General features: G+C 42.3%; 2 protein-coding genes across 6 annotated transcripts; one reads left to right on the forward strand and one right to left on the reverse strand.

The window, feature by feature from the left end:
• Positions 1-10,489: 10,489 nt before the first annotated feature.
• On the reverse strand, positions 10,490-12,076 carry LOC108249546 (beta-1,4-galactosyltransferase 1-like). Its single transcript, XM_025002201.2, has 2 exons — positions 11,676-12,076; positions 10,490-11,161 (listed from the first exon to the last, which is right to left on the reverse strand). The coding sequence occupies exons 1-2, from the start codon at positions 12,060-12,062 to the stop codon at positions 10,496-10,498; spliced, it is 1,053 nt and encodes a 350-aa protein (XP_024857969.1). The 5' UTR covers positions 12,063-12,076; the 3' UTR covers positions 10,490-10,495.
• A 1,721-nt stretch (positions 12,077-13,797) lies between these two features.
• Positions 13,798-24,236, forward strand: ezh2 (enhancer of zeste 2 polycomb repressive complex 2 subunit). 5 transcript variants are annotated; one of them, XM_025002199.2, is made up of 19 exons: positions 13,798-13,986; positions 16,525-16,648; positions 16,733-16,861; positions 16,968-17,087; positions 17,197-17,317; positions 17,559-17,729; positions 18,323-18,425; positions 18,763-18,926; positions 19,402-19,499; positions 19,574-19,817; positions 19,995-20,161; positions 20,359-20,494; positions 20,858-20,983; positions 21,068-21,246; positions 21,336-21,431; positions 21,719-21,800; positions 21,875-21,955; positions 22,038-22,122; positions 22,371-24,236. In XM_025002199.2, exons 2-19 carry the CDS (start codon positions 16,532-16,534, stop codon positions 22,429-22,431), a joined length of 2,280 nt encoding a protein of 759 aa, XP_024857967.1. In that variant the 5' UTR covers positions 13,798-13,986; positions 16,525-16,531; the 3' UTR covers positions 22,432-24,236. The 5 variants fall into 5 exon arrangements, with proteins under 5 accessions (XP_024857967.1, XP_017294508.1, XP_024857968.1 ...); XM_017439019.3 differs by lacking the exon at positions 13,798-13,986 and adding an exon at positions 14,225-14,351; XM_025002200.2 differs by lacking the exon at positions 13,798-13,986 and adding an exon at positions 14,313-14,337.
• Positions 24,237-25,150: the final 914 nt, after the last annotated feature.

Below are 25,150 nucleotides of genomic sequence, written 5' to 3' on the forward strand. Positions count from 1 at the left end.
TGGTATTTGTTGAGGCCAAACATGGCAGCACCAAAGTCCAACAAAAGCACCACTCTGCCAGTTGCTGGACTTCCTCTCTGCAGCGCGTCTCGTTTCCTGCTGAGATGAGCCCGACTGCGGTGGTGTCACCTGTAAACTTTATGATGGTGTTAGGGGGGTGGGATGAGGGGTGGTTGTGTGTATCGAGTGTACAGGAGTGGACTCAGCACACAGCCTTGAGGAGCACCGGTGCTGACTGTGATGGATGTGGAGAGATATCTGCCCAACTTCACTGACTGTGGTCTGTTTGTCAGGAAGTCCTTTGTCCATGCACAGGTTGATGGAGGTAGGTGTCAGTCCATCAGTTTATTGGTCATGATGGGAGAAGCATCAGCTGATGGATGAAACACTCCTTTTTATCTGAACACTCAAAAACTAAAGAAGAAAATCTGAGTTAACAAAATAACATCAGAACCACTGTTTACACCTATCTGCAATACATGAGGAACAATAAAAACCCTCTTTAGTCCAGTGAGTTTCTGTATTTAAATAAGTAGATTTCTGTCATCCAACATTTATAATGTTGCACTAGAAGTGTCCCAGTTAACCTGCAAGTTAATCAGGGATTTTATTCAGTCTGTCAAACATTTTCAGATCTCTGTGGAAATGAACAGAAACATACAGAGAAACAGTTTGGTGAAAATAATGCTCTCTGCTCTCAGACGCTCTTATTTTTTAGGATTTAACACCAGAAACCTTTAATAGTTCAGAGGTATTTCATAAAGAGAAATAATTGTTGTTAGTTCTTAGTTTTAAAACACTTATTAGGAACACACTTCAGGACGATCATCTTGAGTTTTATGCACCATAATTATTTGGTTTCTCTCTCAAAGTCCAACAGAAAAGTGGAATTTGAGGAGTGAAAACAGGAAGGAAACTCCCACAGTTACGTACATGTGGCTGTTTTATTCTTCATTTCCTAAGGATGGTTGAGCAGCAGAGATTTACCTGTGTGATCTCTAATCCAGAAACCTAAACTGCTGTGAACCAGGTGAGGTTTCCAGCATCGGTTACCATGGTAACAGGCTCAGGTAAAAGGTGAAACTGAACCTGAACTTACCTTGATAAGAGACCAACCCACCTTCATCATTCAGGGTCCTGGGCAGATCTGGAGCGGTGGTTTCAGACCGAACCGAACTCTGAGCTCTGAAACTGAAAGGATTCAGTGAGTGAGGACCAAGAAAGACAAAACTATTGGAGGAAACAAAAAAAGGCTGAACTAATGTCTGCAAACACAAAAACAGACAAACATCAACAACATCATGAAAATCTCAGAGGCAGAACAAGTTCAAGAATAGGAAAATACATTTAAAATATATATACAGATTTTTACCTTGTGTCTGAGGGTCCAGGTTCTTCACTGAACTCTGGAGGTTTTCCTTTGGACCAGTCACTCTTGATGGACAGACAGCTGGGTCCTGGAGGTCCTGGAGGTCCTGGAGGTCCTGCTCTCTGTCTGAGGTTCTGACCTCTGAAACACAAACATGTTGTTCTTCACATCAATCCCTGAAGGAAACCATCTAAGAAGCTCTGACCACACAAACTGCTGCAGAGACTCAGAAGGTCTCGTGTCTGTAACAGGCCTCAGATCAGATTACAGCTTCTTGTGTTGATGGACAGCAGAGATGGGAAAGTTAAAGAAGTTAAACATCTTTGTTGAACCTTCCTCACCTTGTGTCTGAGGGTCCAGGTTCTTCACTGAACTCTGGAGGTTTGTTTTTGGACCAGTCACTCTTGATGGACAGACAGCTGGGTCCTGGAGGTCCTGGAGGTCCTGCTCTGTCCTCTTCCTTTCCACCAACATCCATCTTCTGGTCTTCAGTCAGTCTGAGAGAGAAACCAGTAAGAGTCAGTCTCCATGTGGTTCAGGTCCAGTCAGGTTTCTGCAGTCAGCTGCTCTCTGGACTGTCTGGAAGGCAGAAAGCTGAGTCCCATCATGTGTTTAGAGGATCAGAGAAACCTGATTTCCTGCCTCTGCTGCTGTCTTTACTCGCTCTCCTCTCCATGTTTGTCATTATTTCTGTCATTAAATGTGTCCGGTAGTTTCCATGATGGAAAGTCCAACAGTCCTCAGCAGGCGGATCAAACCAAAGCCTGAACGGCATGGGTCAGAATGACCCAGATCACTTCAGTTTAACATCATTAATGTTAAAGATCATTAATGTGATGTTCAGTCATGTTTACAGCTCAGAACTGAAGGATGAAACAAACATGTCTGTTCAGACTCAAACCCAGCTGAGAACAGGAAGTGGCTCAAACTTCGTGTTTATGAGAAGAACAGGATCACTATATGATGTCTGATGTTTATAGGTCATCTTTAGGTCCACATGAAGACAAGAAATCTGGTACAGTTTATTCTTTGGTCTAATTTATTTTGCTTTTAAAATTAGTTCCAAACTGGTCAAAATCCATCAGAACAACCAGAACCCCACCGCTCCATCTGCACTTTATTAACAGCAAGATGGATTTATTTGGATTTGTAGAAATATACTTCTCTGATAAATTTAGTTTCTTATTGTTAATTTATTAACAGAACCCAGCAAGTTAAAGAATAACTGAGTCATTTTTTGCTCAATATAAAACAGACTTTCACATTTTGTTGAAGTCTGTCAGCTAAATAACAAATGCTTCCTCATGAAGTCCTGCAGCTGTTTACAGTGAAAAATAAAAGAGCTATATTTGTCTCTGACTGATAGCTTTTACATTTAACACCAAACTGAGGAAACAACTTAAAACTCAGTTTATTCTCCACTAATCTCATCAGCTGTAGGAGTTAGAGCCAACAACTGTCAACCATCACAACTTTTCACAACATCCAATAAATCCTTTAACAGGGGCGCTACAAAAACACTACGACTACTTTCCCTCTTCTGTGTCTGTTGTTTCTGTTTCCTGCAGCACCTGACAGCAACACGCTGCCAACAGCTCCACCAGTAGGCTGTGGGAACACGACACATATTTACCAACCAGAGCAGCTTTTTCAGGCAGGGGGGGCTTCGAACAACAGCTGCACCAAAAACCAAACCTCAGACAGACACACGTCTGTTTCTACACATCTGGAAAGAATGACAAGCTGGGAACTCCAGCAGCACTCACTGACAAGGACTTCATGGTGCGTTCAGGTACAACCCGTAAAATCAACAATCAACACTAAAAAGAGCTCATGATGTAGAAGAAGATGCTGAAGGTTCAGGGCACAGAACACAATTCTGTGTGGATTGAATAATTAAAGAACAATAATATATTAGTTTAAAGTTCGATCAGATTTATTAGGAGTTTAAACTCTGACCAAGACACCAGTCACTTTAATGCTGGACACTTTTAATAAAGCTGTTAGAAAATAAACCACAGATTTCACTGCAGCCTCATTCTGCAGCTCATAAACATCTGGAATCATTTTCAAGGAGTTTTTGTGACATACATTGCTATAATTAATTTATAAAGTCTCACTGTGTTCTGTACAGACTTTTTATAAATCTATAAATAAAGAAAGAAACATTATTATCAACAGATTTCACTGCACTCTTGTTCAAAACATCCAGAAGTGAACTTGTTTTTATTTTGGGACTCTTTCACTGCTCCAGGTTTGAATAATTGATTATTTGAAGAGTCTGGCTGCAGCAGTATACAAGTAACTGTTCTGATGATGTTTCAACAGTTATTTCATCTAATAAAGCAGAAAAATTTGAAGATTTTAATATAAAACTGATTCATGCCTTTTAACTCTGATTACTCTGCGTCTCTTTCTGAATTACAGGCCTTTTCAGTGCTGTCTTCATTTACGAGCTGTAAGTGAACGCACCGTGGAGTCGTATTCCAGCTGCAGATGACGTCACAGGCCTTTGATCAAATTTGGAAGTTTGGGGGATTACTGTTTAACAAACCAAGTTTTTATTTGGTTTCTATCGATTTGTTTGTTTGTTTGTTTGTTTGTTTGTTTGTTTTTGGACCAATATAAGAACCGTAACAACATCTGAGCCGACATGAAGAACAGAACAGATCCAACTGACTGCAGTTTAATAAAACCCAACACACACACACACACACACACACACACACAGAAACCCTCCGCGAGTCAGAAAAATTTCATTTTATAAACTTTTAAAACTCACCAGACTCGGTCTCGAAATGTCTCCCTCCGTCTTAAAATGGAGTCTGAAACACTTCCGGTTTTAACGTTACCTGACGTCACCTGTTCGGCACGCCCTGCTCTCACCTGAGCTCTCTGCAGTTCTCTCCACAGCCGGCAGGGGGCGACACCTGTTCTGGCTTTAATCTGAGCCCACCTGACGCTCCAACAGGAACATTTAAACGTTGATAAAGTGAAACAGAACTCCTAGAACTGAAACATGCCATCTGTTTAGAGGAAGGTTGGTCCCTTTATTTCTATAGAAGGCATTTTATTCCACTGTGAGAACAAAAAGAAGCTCGTACATACAATGAATGTGGAAAAGCTCCTCTTCTTGTGTGTTTAAAGAGTCTCCTCCTCAGGTCCAGGCTGAGGATCCAAATGTTCCTCAGATCAGAGCTTCATTTCTCTGACATGTAGAGAAACTGGTTCACAGCCTGCTGCTCTTTGCTTCCAGCTGTCCAGGAGCAGAATCAAACCCAGATCGCCTGCAGGAGGTTCAGGCCACGGCGGGGACAAAATACTGCAGAGACACGTCTTCATGCAGCACAACCAGGTGGACTAGATCTGAGGAGACAGGATCGGATCAGAACACCACGAACCCAACTCAGACCAGAACTCAGAACTGATATTTCTGTCATCTGCACTTTGGACACAAACAATCAGCAGTGATCCAGTTGTTTTAGGCCCAGTTATGTTCAAAGTATTGTTTCTGGAGATGAACTTGAAGAATAATTGCTGCTGAAGGCTAAATAACTCTTCCCATTATGGTGCGTTCAAAGACAAATGGAACATAATTGGTCCTCTGTTTTATATATTCCTTCACATCAGCTGCACTGTTCTCCCTCACATTCTGTTCTTCTTGTTGGCAGTCAATAGTTGAGACTGAATAAACTGAAACAAAAAGCACCTGGTCTGTTTTAGTTTGTCTCTATCAGAAGTTGAAGAACACTATTTTGGAATTTGCTTTGTTAGTTTTGAAGACATTAAATAAGAAAAACTTTCATTTCTCTCTATCATTCAGTGTTTTGAAGCTGAAGGTAATTGTTGGAGCTTTCAAGCAAAGGATGTAAAAACTTTTATATATTGACTAATTTTCTAATTGATGTTTTTTAGAATTGATAACAATTTTCCTGATTTATTTTTGTTTATATGGAATATTTTCTGTATAATTATTAGTTCAAATCAAACCCATTTACAGGTTTACACAAACTGTAAAAACTGTGGTTAGTAATTCAGGAAACAAATGTCCACCAAACTAATATTTCTGCTCAGGAGCCACATTTAGATTCAACATTTAGCAAAAATGATCAAAATGTAAGAACAGTGAGCTAAATAACAATCTAATGTTAGAGGAAAGTTTGGAACTAGGATTTCAGACTCAGAAAGTGAGCTAAATAATGAAAATGTGTTAATGACATTTAGGAATAGATAGATTCAAAATGTCTGCAGAGCTTTCTGTGTGTTTTGTGTCCAAATGTTTATATTTCTGAGGAATACAGTGTTCAGTGATCATTACATCAATTCTGTTATTAGTGTGGTTTAACTGTTTGGATGAGCTGACTTCCTTTCAAGTCAGAAGACAGGCAGCAGACAAATCCTGTTCAATTTAATCAACAATATGTCCTCCCACTCCTCCCCTCTGGCTCTAAAACAACTGAACATCACGCACTGCTGGTCCGGGTCTCATCACCCTGAGAGCCGAGGCGCTGGAGCGCTTCCACCAAACGTTCAGCAGCACGCTGCGGATGTATGGCCTTAAGTTTGACAAAGACTGGGACGTAGGTGTTCATGTTTTGCTCCTGGCAGCCCGCGAGGAGGGACTAGAATCTCTTGGCTTTAGTCCAGCTGGTCTTGTTTTTGCCCACACTGTTCGCGGCAGCTCAAACTGCCGTCTCCTCCTGGAGAGGTGAGTTCTTCACAGGAGCTGTCCAGTGCTGAACCTGGACTGACGGGCCGTCTGAGCTTCACACTCCTGCTTTATTCATCTGCCTGCTGAGCAAAGAACTCATGTGTTTGGGCTTTATAATTCAGACCGCTGTCTGGTTTCTGGTGGGCCTTCCCAAACCCATCTTTTTAAAAAATCAACGTTGAAGTTTGTGGTTCTTCTCTGGCTGCACAGCATCCGTACAGAGTTAATCCAGAAGGAAAGTTCAAAAATCCAAATGAAGCGGAAGTATCGTGATGCAGTGTTTTGGTGGCTGTGTCAACACGTCAAATGTCACGTGGCCTCGTTCTTTCTGGTGTCTCGAGCGGCTTGTGACGCAGAGCTCGTCATGCGCTGATTCGCAGGAACCCCGAGTGGGCGGGTCTTGTAGTTATTCTCAAGGCTTTAAAATGAGACTGAATATCAAGCCAAACTGTGGGTTTTTGGAAAGGTGGACGTGTTTTTGTACAAATTTGAAATAGCGAGATATAGTTAGAGAGAGTCTGAAGTTGAGTGGTTGTTTCGTGGATTTGAGTCTGTGAGAGTGATTGTGTGTGATTTTGAGTGTGTTTAAAAATATTTGTGAGAATGATTAAAAATCTTTAAATGTCACTCAAAGCCTCTTCTTATATGAATCACTATCATGACATCATAGCATAAAGTTATAAGTTCTCAAATAGTATTAAATGAAAATAATAATTCATGGAATAATAATGATATTTATAGTCCAACAGAACAAGGTGTCACTATGGTTAAAAAAGATCCTGTTTATTGTAACATTCTCCATTCTGTTTATAAAAACAAAAACACAGGTTTTGTTGGAGAACATGAGCTTTAATGAAAATGGTATGAATGAAACACAGACTCGTTGTTTAAATAAAGTTATCAATTTTATTCACGTCAACTGTAGAACATATAAACAACTATTTAAGGGTTAGAGTCGGTTTCACCACCATTAGGCGTCATCATCCTAGAAAGAGAGAAAACAAGACATGAACAACACTTTAACTGTCCTAAATGTCCTTTCACCTGGATGTCGTTTGCGTCTTTGTCTTTGGGGGTCCCAGTTGCAGTTTGGGAGGCTTCATTAACTTGTTAACATCCATTAGAGCTTCTTGGGTGGAATAACATACATTAATAGAGAGAAATTTGCAGTAATTTACAGAGCTCCCGCCACAAGCGACTGTTCAGGTCACCATCTTGGTACCGCCCTCCGGCTGCCACAGCTAACTGCAATTAGTAAACACAGAAATGGTCACAAAATGAGAGTGATAGTAGCTGAAAGTCATTCCAAACACACTCTGAGGGCTAACAGGTCTCACAATACTGCATGAGAGTTTTTATAATAGCTTTAAATTTTGACCAAAGTGGCTCCAACTCAATGTAAGAAGGTCTGAGTTTAAACAATGATCTTTGTAATGTAACTTTTCCACTGTATAGCTTGGTACCTTTTGTTTTGTATTGTAATATGTTAAATAAAGGTTGGAAGAAATATTATTTTATTTAAAAAAAACGTTTGGGGGTCACAATATTTTATCTGGAAAGAATGTGAAATGGTCGTTGTTATAATTTTGTATGTTCTGTAAGTTCTGTATTGTTCTGTTGTTATTAATAATAAAAAAATAAATAAATGACCGGTCAAAGCGTTTTGGGGCTACGGCCCCCTCGTGTGGACATATGTGGTATCGCAGCTGAGGTTCGGATTAAAAATAAATGTCAAATTAGGGAGAAATATTAAAAATATTTTATCTGGAAAGAATCTGAAATAATTTTTGTTATTATTTTATATGTTCTGTAAGTTCTGTATTGTTCTATTGTTGGTAATAATAAAATAAATTAATAAATTAATGACAGGTCAAAGCGCGTTGGGGTTTCGGCCCCCTCGTGTGGACATATTGGGTATCGCAGCTGAAGTTCGGATTTAAAATAATTGTCAAATTACGGAGGAATATTCAAAATATTTTATCTGGAAAAAATCTGAAATGATTTTTGTTATTATTTTATATGTTCTGTAAATTCTGTATTGTTCTATTGTTATTAATATTAAAAAAAATAATAAAGAAAGAAATGTAAACTCAAAGAGTTTTGGGGTTACGGCCCCCTCGTGTGGACATATAGAGTATTGCAGCTGAGGTTCGTATTAAAAAAAAAAAAGTCAAAATAGGAAGGAATATTCAAAATATTTTATCTGGAAAGTATGTGAACTGGTCGTTGTTATTATTTTATATGTTCTGTAAGTTCTGTATTGTTCTATTGTTATTAATGACAAAAAATAATAATTAAATAAATAAATGACAGGTCAAACCGTTTTGGGGTTACGGCCCCCTCGTGTGGACATATGGGGTATTGCAGTTGAGGTTCGGATTTAAAAAAAAGTCAAATTAGGGAGGAATATTCAAAATATTTTATCTGGAAAGCATGTGAAATTGTCGATGTTATTATTTTATATGTTCTCTAAGTTCTGTATTGTTCTATTGTTATTAATATTTAAAAAAACTAATAATAAATAAAGAAATGTAAACTCAAAGAGTTTTGGGGTTAGGTCCCCTCGTGTGGACATATGTGGTATCGCAGCTGAGGTTCGTATTAAAAAAAAAAGTCAAAATAGGAAGGAATATTCAAAATATTTTATCTGGAAAGAATGTGAAATGGTCGTTGTTTTTATTTTATATGTTCTGTAAGTTCTGTATTCTTCTATTGTTATTAATAGTAAAATAAATAAATGACAAAAAAAGCTGTGGCAGCCAACTTGAATCAGGTAGACGCTCGTCCAGCGATTACTTAATAAAATATGTTCAGTGGTTTTTGACATATTTTACTAACAGACACAAAACATTATTGTCCTTTCAGGAAACTGTTTTTTTATCTCTATTAAACTGCTTACAAATATCTCCATCCATTTATTTTCTTGGAGAGTTGGCCGCCTGTAATCCCCGCTCTCCGCAGCAGAGGGCGCTGTTTCCCCGCTCATCATCAGTTCAGGTGAGGCGGAACTGACGTAGTTTTAATAATGTTCTAACTTTCCCGACTAAAGAGCAATTAGGTGAGCATCACTGTGTATATTTTTATATAAATATATTTATTTTCTAGACCAGAGTCTGTGTCTCTGCTTTAAAATATTATTTAAGAAGTAGTTAATAAAAAACAAACCGTTTTAGTTTGTATTATGGTCCTGTGTTAATGACGTCACCTGAGTTCTACCTGTTCAGAAAGCTCAGAGTAAACAGACACGTGATCTTCTGTTTGGATCCTGATTATGTTTCAGCCCACAACCAGAACAGAAGACTTCAAGTTCAGTTTTGTTTTTATTTACAGTTGTTCCTGCAGGAAGAGTGAACCAGAACCTGAACCAGAACCAGAACCGGAACCGGAACCGGAGAGCATGACTGACCTGGAGTCCACCCCCCTGGTTCTTTGGCCCGGTCTCATCCTGAACAGAACCAGACAAACATCAACCCAACACAGAGGGTCAAAAATTAACTTTTCAGCCACACAACACATCAAATATAAATATAAACACTCCTTTTATTTTTGTTTTGCTCCTGGGTTAAAACTATAATTTCCCAGTTCCTTAAAACTAAACTAAACAAGTAAATTAAAACAACAATTAACCCAAAACTTTGCTTTTGTGGTACAAATGAGCCTTTTTAAGTTAAAGTTGTAGATTTAAATTTTCAAAATGTGGCAAATAAGTTTAAACAATATAAAAATAAATCCTTCAAATCTAGTAGGACATTTCTAAAATTTGGTCAAACTTAAGTTTGAGGATTTTTCTTTAAAAGTTTGAGAATATTTTACCAGAAACTTTTACCTTCTAAAAATAGAAAAACATTTGTAAATTGTTGCAATTTTTTGTTCAAAATTCATCCTGTAAGCCACAAAAGTGAAGTTTAAAAATATTAATCAGAATTTTTGTTGTTTTGCTTTAAAAGAATTGTGTTACAACAGGGATATCAGTTAATTTTTTAACAAATCTAAATGTTTTAATGACAAACTGTGTGCTTCAGAGCCCATTATGCCTAAAAAACAGGAACACACACACAATCATATATTCTGATTCAAATAAACTTTGCTTTTTTTTAACAAAAAACCCACAGTGTGACTCAACAGCAAGAGGAATGTCAGGAATACGTTTATTTAAAATGTTACACATTTTACTTCATCCATGAATTCTTATATGTGATAAGATGAAAATCACACTCAGTGTTTTTCTGTCCATAACTGCACTTTGGAATAAACTGAATGTTATTCAAGTAAAAGTACCAAACAACAAAAACACAGTCAGGCTTGTTGGATGGACTGTGAGCCCCTGTGAAAGAAAAATGCTCCAAACTTTTTAAGTTATGAAGTCAAAGCTTAAGTGAATCATCTAATAAATTATATGAAGACCCACATTGGCTTCAGGCTGACGGAGCGGTAAAATTCACGGTGATGAAGGTGAACAGCCTGTCCTTCTCGATGTCCTTCACCGTATACTTCAGAGAATTGAGCCCATCTGTTTCCAGGGTGGTCTTAGTTTCTCTCGGCTTGTTACCATTCTTTGGTTTGTGCTGATTCGACTCTTCTACAGGTTTGATCATCTTGTACCGTCCAATCGTCGAGTCTGGTCGAGATATGGACTTTAGACGGATCATGATCCGGTTGTAGAGATCGTCGTCCTCGCCTCCCCAGCCCCAGAAAGTGTTTGAGAAGCCGTTGACTTTCAAGAACTGATCCTTGGACAACGAGATGACCCCACCGAAAAACTTTTCATACGGTAACACAAACTTAAACTTGTCCACAGCAACAGATAAGTGTCTCGGGCTGTCAAAGCATCTGTAGAGGTTCTGATCGTTTAACGGCACCAGGTCCACGTCGGAGAAGACGAAGCAGTCATAATCGTATTCCTTCAGAGCTTCAACGTGACCTATGTTCATCAGCTTGGCCCTGTTGAACAGTCCCTCTCCATCCTGGTTGATGACGTACACGCCGTAGTCCACCTGTTGTCGCATCAGGATGGGATGGAGGTAATAAAGCAGGTGGGTCATTTCCTCGTCTTGATTTCTGAACGGGATGATGATCGCCACCTGCAGAAAATAAATGCAAACTCATTTTAACATACAGAACCAGTGACAGAACAGGGATTTTGTATTCAAAGTTTTCATTTAGTTTTCTGACATAAAATTTAAAAATGATTACAAATTACTAATATTTTGTCAAAAATTGAAAATACTGCACACCTGAGACTTTGTTGAATTTTTCTTTTTAATTGAAATTCATAAAATGACTAAAGAAGCAACAACTTGAACTTAGTAACATTTGTTGTTTGTTTTCATCTTTTAAATTTGCCCCAAGATTTTCTGGACTTTTCTTGTTAAAAAAATGTTTTTAGACATCTAAAACAGTTGCATCAGTTTGTTTTACAAAATTAAAAGTTGAATTAAATCTTCTTTACCAAATCTTTTTTCCTAATAAAGATTAATGTTATTATCAGTGGACATAATATGTTATTAACTGGATAGATTTGGATTAAACTCTCAGAAAGTAATACTGACTGTACGTCTGCAGCTGATTCCCTTACTTGGATGTGATTTAACCTACCTTCTGTTTGGAGACGCAGTTTGGCGGCTTGTACCGTCCTCCCTGCTGCAGCAAAGAACCGACCTCCCGTCTGACCTCTGTGAGAGTCCGGTCGGTTTCCAGCACCACGTGGAGCCGACCCACGAGGTCTGGAGGGGGTTCGGGGCACGGCTCTGAGGCTTTAACTGGACTCGCCTTCATGTGTTGGCCGCCTTTTGAGGCGTCCGTCGACTGAACATCGTTTTTCGTCCTCCAGGAAAACGTGACGTTGCTTTCCTGGACCTCAGGATGTGTCTGGAAAAAGAAGCCGGACAAACTGTGTTTGCTGTGGACTAAAACCACGACAACAACACTGACTAGACCGACTGAAGCAAAGAGAACCTTGAGGTTAAAATGGTTTTTCATCATTTTGGCGCTGAACGCTGTGGGCTGCACAGCTCTCCAACAGCTCTGCTACTGCAGAGGAACCTGCAAATAAAACTGGGCTGTGGTTATCATGTTTGATTAATTCATTGCCACAGTGTTCCAGCACGAGGTTCAAGGACCTTAATCGGAGTCAGACTGTCTACCAACGTTCGTAAAGACGAAGTCTACTTGTGTGTGTGGTGTTAACTGTGTCTGACTGCTGCCAGAGATGATAAGAGCACAGAAGAATCAGACTGGAAAACTAAATAAATCCTTGAGGTAACATCAGGATGTTACACTCTATTTAAGAGATTTACTCCTTTTATGTTAATATTATTTATCTATATTTTACATTTAGTGTCTTTTTTATTGTTACCAGATACCATAAACTTGGTTTTATTTATATTTAGTGGTAACTGATGTGTTGAAGAAGTTTATCAGCGAGGAGGAACAAGGCCACCGATCATAAGTGGAATTTATCAGTTTAAATAAAAGTGATGACTTCTGTTTGCTCTAATGAGGTGTAAATATCTACCAGTGAATCTTATTTTCCATCACAGTATCTATCTGATGGAAAACCAAAAAGGACAATAAAGGGAAAGCTTTTAATCAAGTTTTTAGATGGACACCAACATGAACCAACATTCAAAATAAGCACTTCTGATTCCTCATTGGAGGACAATAAAAAAATGGTTGAAGAGAAATCTGAACTATAAGTTCTGGAAAGTCTACGAAATGTATCTGACAACACTGATGAAAAGTTTTATGGTTTGCAAACAGGAAACACATCACCCTTACATTTGTTTTCTTTCAGCTCAGAACCAAAAACAGATAGTGCTCATAAAATGTCATCATTACATTTTTCTTCTGCAGTTTTTCCTTCTACAGATTAATGTGCTGCTGCTGCCAATAAATGTTGCTGTCAGGGAAGTGCTGCGATACAGGAAGAAATTAGAGACGAGACAATTCTAGTGACACCACCTCACTGTAAACTGCAGCCTCAGCAGGACTACACTCTGTCCACCGGTTCTGGAGACAATTCGGTTCGGGTTCAGCCTGCAGAAGCTGATTGAGCTGTTTCTGAGGGACAGCAGCTCCACCAGCGTCTGGGAGAGACGAGTTTGTCTGTCCTCCTCTAGAGCGACCCGTCAGAATCTTGGTCCTGGCGAGCAGCTGTCTCAGATAAGGACCAGCTTCATCGACGGGGTGTCAGGTCCTGATCTGCAGAGTCTGCTGGACAAACTGATGGAGAGAAGAGTTCTGAGTGATGCTGAGAGGGAGGCAGCAGAGGAGAGGAGCCGGAGAGACAAAGCTCGGTTTGTGATCGACACCGTGAGGAGAAAAGGTGAAGCTGACAGTTCTGAGATGATCCGGTTCCTCTCTGAACATCTGGGGCTGATGTGAGGAAAAACAAAAAAGTGCTGAGACGTGATTTTTGTACAGGACTTCCTGAACATGAACACACAACAGCCATGTGGTAAATAATTCGCATAAAAACGTAATATACTGTTTTCAAAATAGCTGCAAATAAATAGTTGCTTTATTTTTTATTAGTGTGTTTTTATGATTACTGAAAATCAAACGTTTCTGACCACTTGTTTGATTATATAACCAATAAAAGTGCCTTTATTTATTTTACGTGATTTTCACTTGTCCCTGAACCCAGCGCGGTGACGTCGCCGAGATTCCAACCAATGGCTGTGCGGAGGGGGGCGTGGTTTAACAAACCTGCCGACCCTTATCCGGTCCGGCTAACTGAAAACGGCCGAGTTTTAATCACCCAGAAAGTCCGATAAATTCTGACAGTTTCCGGACTTCTTTTACTTTTCGGGACATTTTGACGATGTTTGTCGCTACCTGACCGACTTACCTGCTTTAACTGGAGCTGTCGCCGCTGCTCGCGCTCTCACCTGAGCTGTCAGAGCAGGTAGAACCGAGAGTTTTAAAACCTAAGGATTGAAGGCTTTTGCGTATTGAATTAATACTAAGAAATTGGGTTCACCAACATGTCTTAAACTGTGGGATGTTAAATAAAATGTAAATTCGGCTGTCAAACAGCACACTTCGTGTTTTTATTTTTACTCTTCCATCAGAACAAAGGGAACCTGTCCGCATGTACCCGCTGCGTGGCCTACAGTGTATCTCCAACCTCTATTGGATAGCACCTAAACTTGTTTGCCCAATCACGGAACACCACACTGAAAAAAAACAAACATCCGCTTCACCGATTGGTCCAAACGTTTGGCGCCTCTTGAATCCGCAGCAGTCGGAGTGGGCGGTGAGTGCGAGACGGTGAGCAGTTTGAACCCCGTCTGTTTTGAGGCGGAAACATTGAAATTAAACTAGACCAAGTTAAACTAAACTACTAAAAGTAATCGCCCACGACACGGTGTGGCTTTTTGAGCTACAGCCCGAGGTAAAAGCGACAGGACGGCAGCTGCTGTTAGCCGACTGCTGGTGCGCGAAGCCGGGTGTCGCGCGCAGAATTGTTCTCCCCCGCTGAGCTAGCCGCTAACTAGCCGTGGAGCTAACGCTTCGGCTAATCTCCAACACAAAGGAAGACTTCGGCCGGTGCTTGCCGCATCGATCCCGGGTCGGTCCGTTGAATGAGGGCCGAGCCTCCTGTGGAGGTGAGCGCCGCTGTCAGCCGCCGGTGTAGTTATTCACAGCGGGTGTTCGTGTCCGGGCGCTCCGAGTTTGTTCGCGGCGCTTTGTTAACCCAACTGTTAGCTAGCTCGCCGGGCTCTCGTGCCAAATTTTCTGTTAACGTTTGTGTCCCTGTAATGGAAAAAAACACAATCATTAAAGCTCAATCCAAGGGTTGAAGACACTTTCAGAGGAGTTAAAGTGAATGCTTCTGATGAAGACATTTTATTCAACGTTTTGGACCCCAGATGAGTGGCGTGTCTGCGGGGGAGAAGCACATTTTAAGGGATACAAACTCTGCTAGCTGTCGGTGCTTCCTCCTCGTTTCCGGCTCGTCTCGCCTTAAACGCGGCCTTATGGGTTTTTTATTTTTCTCCATCTGCAGGCACTTTAATAACACTTTACAAGTCGATGTTGTTTCTCTAAAGTACGTTTTCAAAGGAGGTTTCAGTCGAAACAAAAGATTTCAACCGAAAGAGCTTAAAAAGAACTTTAAATGACACCAAGGCGGAAAAAATTGTAAAGTTACAGCCTTTTAAAATAAAAAGAAATCGGTGATAAAGGATGTCCTGAGTTCGTTTTGAGCAATGTGACGGGGGATTTTCTTGTTATGGTCACAATTACTACCAATATGATTGCTATGATTACTGTTAATCACTATTTTTAGCTTTATTTTTACCACTTTTGTCACTGTTAGTAATATTAGTTTCAGTATTTACACACCATCACAGCCTGGAAATAGAAAATATAAGAATGCACTGTAGTCACTGTCAGCTTATGTTTTAAAAAAAGTTGTCACTGTCAGAAAAATAAGCATAATTTCTTTATTAATTCAGCAAATGGTCTTTAATAAATGCTCCAGCTCATTCGGTGGTTTGAATAACCAGCAGTAATAAACCTTTATTCACCCTAAAGAGTTTATCCACAGAAAATCATATTAATGTTGAGCTGGTGGATAAAACCGGTTAATTTTTGGAACATCAGTGCCTAAAAACACAAACTAACAGCCTGTTAGGTTGTTTAAAAGTTCATGTTTTGTTGGAGCAAATGTTTAAATCAGTCAGAGGGGATTTTTGATCACTAATATAATACTTAGAGAGTCCTTATACATTTCATACTGTGGTAAAAAGCTTCACTTTTTATGTAAGAATTAATGTTTTGCTGGCTTATTCCCAGATGTCTGTTTACGTAACTTTTTACTCAGATAAGAACCACTAAAGGCAGGAACATGTGATGAAAACTTGGAGACATTTAATCTCCAAAGAAATCAAAACAAATCCACACAGTTGGAATGTGCTGTTCCTTTGTGTAGAATAAAAGTTAAAGGGCTTAAAGTTATGATGGTGAGTTCAACTGGACAAATGATTTATATTTGGACAGAAAACATCAAGCCTGGATTTGTGAACGCCTTGTGATTTGTGGCTCAGATCCGAGGGGCGGAACGAAGGAGGGCTTTCGTGCTCGCTCACCTGTCCGCTTTGAAGGTTAAATCTGTCTGAACGCGTCGCCGTGGCGGCCGTCTGACACGTCGGGTCTGAGTCGGAGCCGACGGGCCGGCAGGCAGCGACTCTGGCCAACAGTCGGGGCGGCAGATGGGTCGTTTGGCTCCACGCAGAGCTAAAATAAAGCCGTGAATAAAGTGAACGTTTCCTGTTAAACTTCCTGCGAGTTAAGCAGCCGACAGCGTTGAAAACAGAAGTGAGAGCTGCGTTTCTTCTGACAGTTTTACCTCGAACAGAAAGGGTTTTAACACTTAGTTTGTGCCGTGACACAGAGAAAAACCTGAAATGTGAGGAGACTGTATTTGATTTGTGTGCAGGTTGATCATGGTGCTGACTGGGAAGCGTTCAGAGAAAGGTCCTGCCTGCTGGAAGAGGAGGGTGAAGTCTGAATACATGAGGCTTCGGCAGCTGAAACGCTTCAGACGAGCTGACGAGGTCAAGGTTCGTTTTCTCTATAGGTTCGGGGTTGTGTTGCTCCACTGGGAAGCCCCCGTCTTTGTTGTGATTTCAGTCTTTCTCCTCTAGAGCATGTTCAACTCCAACCGTCAGAAAATCCTGGAGCGAACGGATATTTTGAATCAGGAGTGGAAAACCAGGAGGATCCAGCCCGTTCACATCATGACGTCCGTCAGCTCTTTGCGGGGGACCCGAGAGGTGAGCGAACGTCCTCCTTCTGATCCGGACAGATAAACTCTGAGTGTGACTGTGATCCTGAGAGAAAAGGGTTCTGCCTGAACATTTGCTCGACCGTTCTCCTCAGTGCACCGTGGACAGCGGCTTCTCCGAGTTCCCTCGTCAGGTCATCCCTCTGAAGACCCTGAACGCCGTGGCCTCGGTTCCTGTCATGTACTCCTGGTCGCCGCTGCAGCAGAACTTCATGGTCTGTACAGACTTTAAACTCTTCCCTGTGGTTGAAAACGTTTTTTTGTGAAGCAGCGTAACCACGCTGGCTCTCAGCCGTTGGTCGGTAATGTTTGGGTTTCCTTCAGGTGGAGGATGAGACAGTGCTCCACAACATTCCCTACATGGGAGACGAGATCCTGGACCAGGATGGGACTTTCATAGAAGAACTCATCAAGAACTACGATGGGAAAGTCCACGGAGACCGAGGTGAGGAGCAGAGGATTTCAGCACATATTACTGCTTTTATTATGGATAAATTAATCAGGAAATTGTTTTATTTTGGGAATTTTGTTCTTAAAATCTGCTGCTTTCTCTTTGAACCGAAGAAATAAAAGATAAAAACTGTTAATCCCTGAGTTTTTCCTGGTTTTGTTCCACCTCAGGTTAATGTCTGACTGCAGGCAGTCGATTCTCTGGTGTTAATAAACGAGGGTTTCTGTTTTTGCAGAGTGCGGCTTCATCAACGATGAAATCTTCGTGGAGCTGGTCAGCGCTCTGACGGAGTACAGCGACAACGAGGACGACGATAAGGAGGAAGAACAAGACTTTAAGGTGGAGAAGATGGACCTGTGTGACGGGAAAGACCACCCAGAGGATCACCGCAAAGACAGGCTGGAGGGTGAAGTCCACTTTCATCTGCTTTTCATGCTTAAATCAGAACAAAACGCTTCATCACGGCTGAGTCAGACGTTCAGCTGAAGCTCAGGTTGACCTCGGAGATACAAAACAACAACGAGGCATCTGCTCTTATTTTAGCAACGTTTGTTCACCTGAGGAGTTTAAACCCCTGTAGATTTTTATCAGTTGGCAGAAATGCGATCAAACTTTCACCCGTTCACCTCCCAACACCGTGCAGTTTGGGCTGAAAACGAAAAGGGTCCGTTTAGTTTGCAGCCGAGTTTTGTTTAGACGGTTTCAGCGGCTCAGAAACCTGATTATCAGAGTTTAACGTCCCCGCTTTGTGCTGGTTACTGTCGCTGTTTTATTACATCCAAATATTCCCAACAGTATGAAACAGTTTCTGTGTTTTCAGCAGCTTGTTCATCTTTTCAGCTGCGTCTAAAATAAATAAATCAAACAAGTCGTTTTATTTTAGATTTGGGGATAAAATTTCCTGAAACATCACATTTCTTTTATGGATAAGAGTCCTGTAAACGGTAAAAATCAGCCATGTTATTAAAGTGTGTGTATGTGTGTGTGTGTGTGTTTCAGGCCGAAGCAGCGACTCCAGCAGGAAGTTTCCTTCTGATAAGATTTTTGAAGCCATCTCCTCGATGTTCCCCGACAAAGGTTCCACCGAGGAGCTGAAAGAGAAGTTAGTCTTTGTTTGTTTATTTGTTTGTTTTGTTGTGAGGACACCTGAGAAACCGCTGAATTATACCTGTTTGAAAACAAGAATTAAATATGAGTTGTTTTATTTAAAAGGAAACATAAAGAAGCATAAACTTGACCAGTTTTTGATGGAAATAGTTTGTTCCTTAAACTAAAATCAGACTGTCACATTTCTGTGTTTGAGCTGAATTAACACATTGAATTTATTTAGTTAAAGTTTTTACAGATTAAATTGTTTACAGACGTGTTTCTACAGCAGCTGAGTGATGACACGTTTGTCCCGTCAGGTTTTTATTTTTTACTTTTAAAATGTTTTTCAGGTACAAGGAGCTGACGGAGCAGCAGCTGCCCGGCGCGCTGCCGCCCGAGTGCACGCCGAACATCGACGGGCCGAACGCTCGCTCCGTGCAGCGCGAGCAGAGCCTGCACTCCTTCCACACGCTGTTCTGCCGGCGCTGCTTCAAATACGACTGCTTCCTCCACCGTGAGTCCAGTTTGTTCCGGTAAAACCAGTTTTAGGTTCATTTAAACGACTGAAAGTCCGAGTTAGGAGTTAGAGAAACCGGTTATTGGAAACTGTTAAAATCAAACCCCACGTCTCCATCAGCTGCTTCATAACTTGTATCAGTAAATGTCTCGACTTTAACTGGAGGATTTCTGTTAGTTTTTACCTCAAAAACAAAATAAAAAACCTTCTTAATGCTCAGTTTTTGTGTAATAAATAAAAGCATCTGGATGTTCCTGTTGTTTAAAGTCACTGGTTAAATTCACGCTGATTTATGTAATTTTAAAGAATAACTTCGAGGTTATAAACTTAAATAAAAGGTAGAAACTTTTACATGTTGTAGCTTTAAGTAATAAATCATTAAACACATCAGGCTTTTTATCACAGCAGCAAAGTACTCGTGTAGAAAATCATTTTTTTTTTTTTTTTTAACGGCTAACTTTCCGTCTTTCAGCCTTCCATGCAACCCCAAACACCTACAAGCGCAAGAACCTGGAGAACCTGGTGGACACGAAGCCCTGCGGCCTCGACTGCTACATGTACCTGGTGCAGGTGAGCGCTTCCCGGTTGAGTCCGTTTCTTCTGTTGGAGGGAGGCCGAGTTAAAACGACCCGTTGTCGTCTCAGGAGGGGATGGTGAGGGAGTACCCAGCAGGCGGCGGCGCCGAGCGGCCCAAGACTCCCTCCAAGCGCACGACGGGCCGCCGCCGCGGGCGACTGCCCAACAGCAACAGCAGCAGCCGCCCCAGCACCCCAACCGTCTCCTCGGAAACCAAAGACACAGACAGCGACCGCGAGGGAAGCAAGGAGGACGAGCGAGACAACGACAAAGAGGACGAGGACAAGAAGGACGAGACCACCAGCAGCTCCGGTAGAACCTTCCTCTTTAAATTTATAAACGCGTGTTAATTTTGATGCCTCAAACAGCTGTTTGGTCGTCTCCGCGGTGCGTTTGAGTGCTGTCTGTTACCCGGACTGTGCTGTTCGTCCCTGACGTCAGCGTGGCGTTGACCCGCTCTGACCTCAGGCGTGTTTCTGCTTCGCTCAGAGGGGAACTCCCGCTGTCAGACTCCGGTGAAGATGAAGCTGAGCGCCGAGGCCGAGGCTGTGGACTGGAGCGGAGCCGAAGCCTCTCTGTTCCGAGTCCTCATCGGGACGTACTACGACAACTTCTGCGCCATCGCTCGGCTCATAGGAACCAAAACCTGCCGACAGGTGAGCCGGTGAGGGTTTGTTACACGAGCTGAAGGGTTTCAGAGCACAAATTATTCTGGAACTTCACTAGAAAACAGTTTACAGGATGGAAAAACGCACAAAAGAGCAGCAAAGAGTCTGGGACGTGTAAACAACCCGTCTGCCTTCCTGTGTCGAGTTTATTAAGTTTGAAATCCTCCTCGTTCGTTTCCTTCCAGGTTTACGAGTTCAGGGTCAAAGAGTCGGCCATCATCGCTCGCGCTCCCGCCGAAGACGAGGACACCCCGCCGCGGAAGAAGAAGAGGAAGCACCGGCTGTGGGCCACTCACTGCAGGAAGATTCAGCTGAAGAAAGGTCAGAGGTCACAACGATTAAAAACATGGCTTTGGCTGCTTTTTCACCCAGTTTTAGCACCAACAATGGAACTGAACCGTGACGTATCTCAGGTTGTTTGGATTAAAATGCAGAAAAGTAAACTAGTAAAGGACAAAAGAAGCAGTTTTAGTTCAGAAATCTCTGCAGCTGAACAGGATCTGAAAGTTGGATCCAGCAGACTTGATGTGGGACCAGGAGTGGGCGCTGTTCCTGTTTTTAAAAATGTCCGTGTTCAGAGACGCCTGTTTATCCTTCATTTTCACCGTGGAGGAGATAAGCTCACCAGCTTCCACTTTATAATCCTTTCAGTCGCTCGAGTTGTTTTTCTCTTCCGCCCTCCAGATGGCTCGTCCAATCACGTGTATAACTACCAGCCGTGTGACCACCCCCGGCAGCCCTGCGACTCCTCGTGCCCCTGCGTCACCGCCCAGAACTTCTGCGAGAAGTTCTGCCAGTGCAGCTCGGAGTGTAAGAACCCATCCGGATCCTGCAGCCCAACGGGTCGAGGTTCTGCCCTGTTTTTGTTAACGTGAACCATCTTTTCTGTTCCAGGTCAGAACCGGTTCCCGGGCTGCCGGTGCAAAGCCCAGTGCAACACCAAGCAGTGCCCCTGCTACCTGGCTGTGAGGGAGTGTGACCCGGACCTGTGCCTGACCTGCGGCGCCGCCGACCACTGGGACAGCAAGAACGTGTCCTGCAAGAACTGCTCCATCCAGAGGGGAGCCAAGAAGGTAAAACCAGAACCGAGCCGCCTGCCCTTTGTTCAGAACCATTCAGGTCGGACCAAAACCAAACGTGTTTCCAAACGTGTCGGTTTCAGCACCTGCTGCTGGCGCCGTCAGACGTGGCGGGTTGGGGCATCTTCATCAAGGAGCCGGTTCAGAAGAACGAGTTCATCTCCGAGTACTGCGGAGAGGTGAGACCCAGCAGAACCTTTCAGACTAAACACGGACGATCCGATGTCAAAACGAGAGCGAGGACTGGACGAATGTTTTTTTTTTTTTTTTTTAAACAGAAAAACTGAAGGAAAAAAAAGATTTCAGGTTCTCATCTGTCAGGAAAAACTCCAGCTGGTTAAAAAAATAAAAATTTGTTTTGTTAATTTATTATGAGTTTCTCAGGTTCGACATTCAGACACTTTACAGACTCTTATTTTGAAGAATGTAAAGTTGGTGTGTTTTACGTTGTCGTGTTTCTGTTCAGATCATCTCTCAGGACGAAGCCGACCGCAGAGGGAAAGTCTACGATAAATACATGTGCAGCTTCCTGTTTAATCTGAATAACGGTAAAACACGCAGAAAACAAACAAACAATCAGGGTTTATTTCTCCGTTTACTGAATCTCACGCCGTTTTTTCAGATTTTGTCGTCGACGCCACGAGGAAAGGAAACAAGATCCGCTTCGCAAATCATTCTGTCAACCCCAACTGCTATGCAAAAGGTAAAAAAAAAATAAAAATAAAACCGGCTGCAGGTTTTAAAGGTGTTTGTGTGCTTCTCCTGGACCTGGGTTCTGTCTGCAGTGATGATGGTGAACGGGGATCACAGGATCGGGATCTTTGCAAAGAGAGCCATTCAGACCGGAGAGGAGCTCTTCTTCGACTACAGGTCAGCAGGGGGGAAACGCATCTTTACCCAGAATGCAACACTGTCGGCCAGTGAGGCTTCGGTTTTAGGAAACTTCTTTACAACAAACCTCGGGCTGGAAAATCCTCCATTTATCACCTTTAGGAACAAACGTGTTTAAGGTTTGGATTCGCAGCAGTTTAGTCTCAGGGTTGATGGTCTTTTATTGTGAAGAGGAGCCATTTTTAACGTTTGATGGATCAAACCTAACGGCAGCGTCTGCTCCTCAGGTACAGCCAGGCCGACGCGCTGAAGTACGTCGGGATTGAGCGCGAGATGGAGATCGCCTGATTCTACCTCCTGAGGAAGGACGACACGAAGGCCTTACACACACACACACACACCTTCACTTCCGCTCGCTGACGTTTGTACGACTTCAGGAAAACTGGGAACATTTCAGACGGACTTCTGAACTTTCTCCTGTCGGCGTGTTTGGATTTACTCGGATGGTTTTTGTTAAATTTCGACTCGTTGAGAGGAGACTTTTAAAAGTTCGACGCTTCAGGGACCGAAATCCTCCACCAGCAGCTCCTCTGCCCGCCGCCCGCTCCCGATGAAAACCAAACCAGCTCCCAAACAAACACTTCCTGTTTGGATTTAATCAGGTTCGACTCCTCCTCTGCTCAGATTCTGGTCCGCCTACAACCAGCAAACCGAGGATCTGCGGCCATGTTTTTACACCTCGGAGCAGACTGTGGCGGCAGCGGCGCTGCTTCAGGTGCTAAAGTTTCCAAACCAGCTTCCTGCCCGCCTCGTTTTGACCAACTCACCGGCTCCGAGGCCCGTTTCTGTTGTTTCCCATCATGCCTCACAGCGGATTAACGCCCATGAAAAGAGAAGAGTTTATTTATTTATGTTCCGATGTTTCAGGCACCGACTTTAATCACGAATAAACTTAAGAGATTTTAATTAATCGTTCAGCGTTTTAATCCAGTTTGGTCCTAAATCAGAATCATTGGTTCTGTGGACACGTTCAGAGCAGTAAGCATCTTACCTGTCGCAGGTCGGAGAAATAAGAGTTTGGTTCTGACCGGACCGACGAGCGTTACATGAACTCCTGACCTCAGCGTGACCTGGAGGTGCTACAGCTAGCTGCTGCTGCTGCTTATCAAGGCTTTTGGGGAAAGTACAGAATTTTGTTTTTAGGATTTTTCTCTCTCTGGTAATCTTTGTTCTTAGTTTTTAAAAAAGGCCTGAAAGTGTTTTAAACGTTTATAAAACCGTTTGTTCGGTCAGAATTTAACTCTTATTCCTCCAAACTAAGAGCCATCTACCACAGGTAAGATACTGATAACTTTTACACAGAACCTGTCTTCAAAATGGCCGAACTTTTAAGCCAATCTGGAGTTTAAATTATTTCCTCTGCTTTTATTTAGTGTTAATTAAAATAAAAATATTGAGTTTGTTTTTTGAACTCCAGGTGAGATTTTCACAATAAGAGCGTATGATAAGCAGATTGTTGTTTCAGGATAAATGCTGTGAGAGATGATGGGAAATCCTCACTGTCTGCCGTGCCTTCGGTCCCCGCCCCACAGAGGCGGTTCTGGTGGGTCCAGAACCTCAGAACTCTGCACTGCCTCGTCTTCGTCTCTCATTCCTCTCTGAAGCCACCCTCCTCTTCCTGTGGATTCTGGTGCTCGCGTAGAACGTTTAGAAACGGATTCTATTTTTTTAACCTCCTGGTTCTAATTTATTACAACCTTCAGACGCCTCGTTGGGTTTTCTCCAGAACCCGTCAGACTTCAGGGGTTCTGACTCTCGGTGCTTCTCTCGTCTGGGGAGAAAAAATCACGGATTTTACTGTCGGATTAAATCAAGAACGTAAAGTTTTCCCGGCCGGTTTTCCTCCCTGCTGATCCAGATGAGCCATCAGAACCAGCAGCTGGAAACGAGTCCGTTTGATCCGAGGGCCGGGGAAGGAGCAGCGCGCCCAGGTGCATGCTGGGAAATGAAATAACTGAAGTGCTTCGTCACCCGGCCCTCCTCTTCAGGTTCTTCTTCCTGTTCTCGACCGCCGCTGACAGGTGCTGATTTTTGTCTCGTTTACAGGATTCTGTTCAAAGTGATGCAGAATAAAAATGTTCTGAAAACCTTCAGGTTCTGGGTTTTAATTTGTTCCGACTCGGAACAACGAGGATTTATTTCCAATTAATGACCTGAGAGGAGTTCTGGCACCATGAAGACTGCTTTAAAAAAACATTTAATTTGATCGAAACCTTAAAAAGAAGCAAAATGCCAAATAAACTTAGAACGTTTAGCTTTTCACTACAAGTTAAAGTTTCCTAAAAGGCCTGATGGGCACTTATTAGAAGTACTGTGGGGACAAAATTAGGAAAATAAAGTTTCCAAAGTCAGCAGCCATCTTCTGAAGGAGCTGAATGTTTTGATTTGTAAACAGGAAGTTAGATTACCGACTGACTCAACGTTCAGGAAGTGGGTTCTGGGTAAATAAAGGGTTGCAGTGAAGACCCGGCTGAACAAACAGGATCTCGGGGCATTTTAGAGAAATCTTTCCTTGTTTTTATTTATCACACATTTAGAAAATGAACCACACTATACAAATGTCCACCGTTCAGTAATGAATCAGGCCTCCTGCACGAACCCGACCTTCGGACCAGAACAACTGGAGCGGACAGAAGCAGCGGCTCTGCGGTTCGGACCATCCCGGTTGGGCGGGCTGCGTCGTTTAGTTTTATTTTTTTTACTTTAAATCACCGTGTTGCAGGAAGGCAGTAGCATGCAGAAACCTGTGGGCGCGGCTCTCCTCCGATCCACTAATTCATTAACGTTTGAACTATGACCCTTTATCAGTCTGTTATTTACAACATGACGGGGGAGGGGGGCAGACAGGGTTTCCCAGCCTCAGGAGGAGGGGCGTTCGGTCCTTCATCGCTGCGGGGCGACAAAGTCATCCTCCTCTGAGCGGTGGTTTGTTGCCGTCTCGCTCGGAGGGATCCACACTTTATTACGCAGACGTAAAATTAAAAAAAATAAAGATTACAAATAAAAA

The sequence above is a fragment of the Kryptolebias marmoratus genome, linkage group LG21 (assembly GCF_001649575.2).
Source record: "Kryptolebias marmoratus isolate JLee-2015 linkage group LG21, ASM164957v2, whole genome shotgun sequence".
NCBI classification, from domain to species: Eukaryota; Metazoa; Chordata; class Actinopteri; order Cyprinodontiformes; family Rivulidae; genus Kryptolebias; species Kryptolebias marmoratus.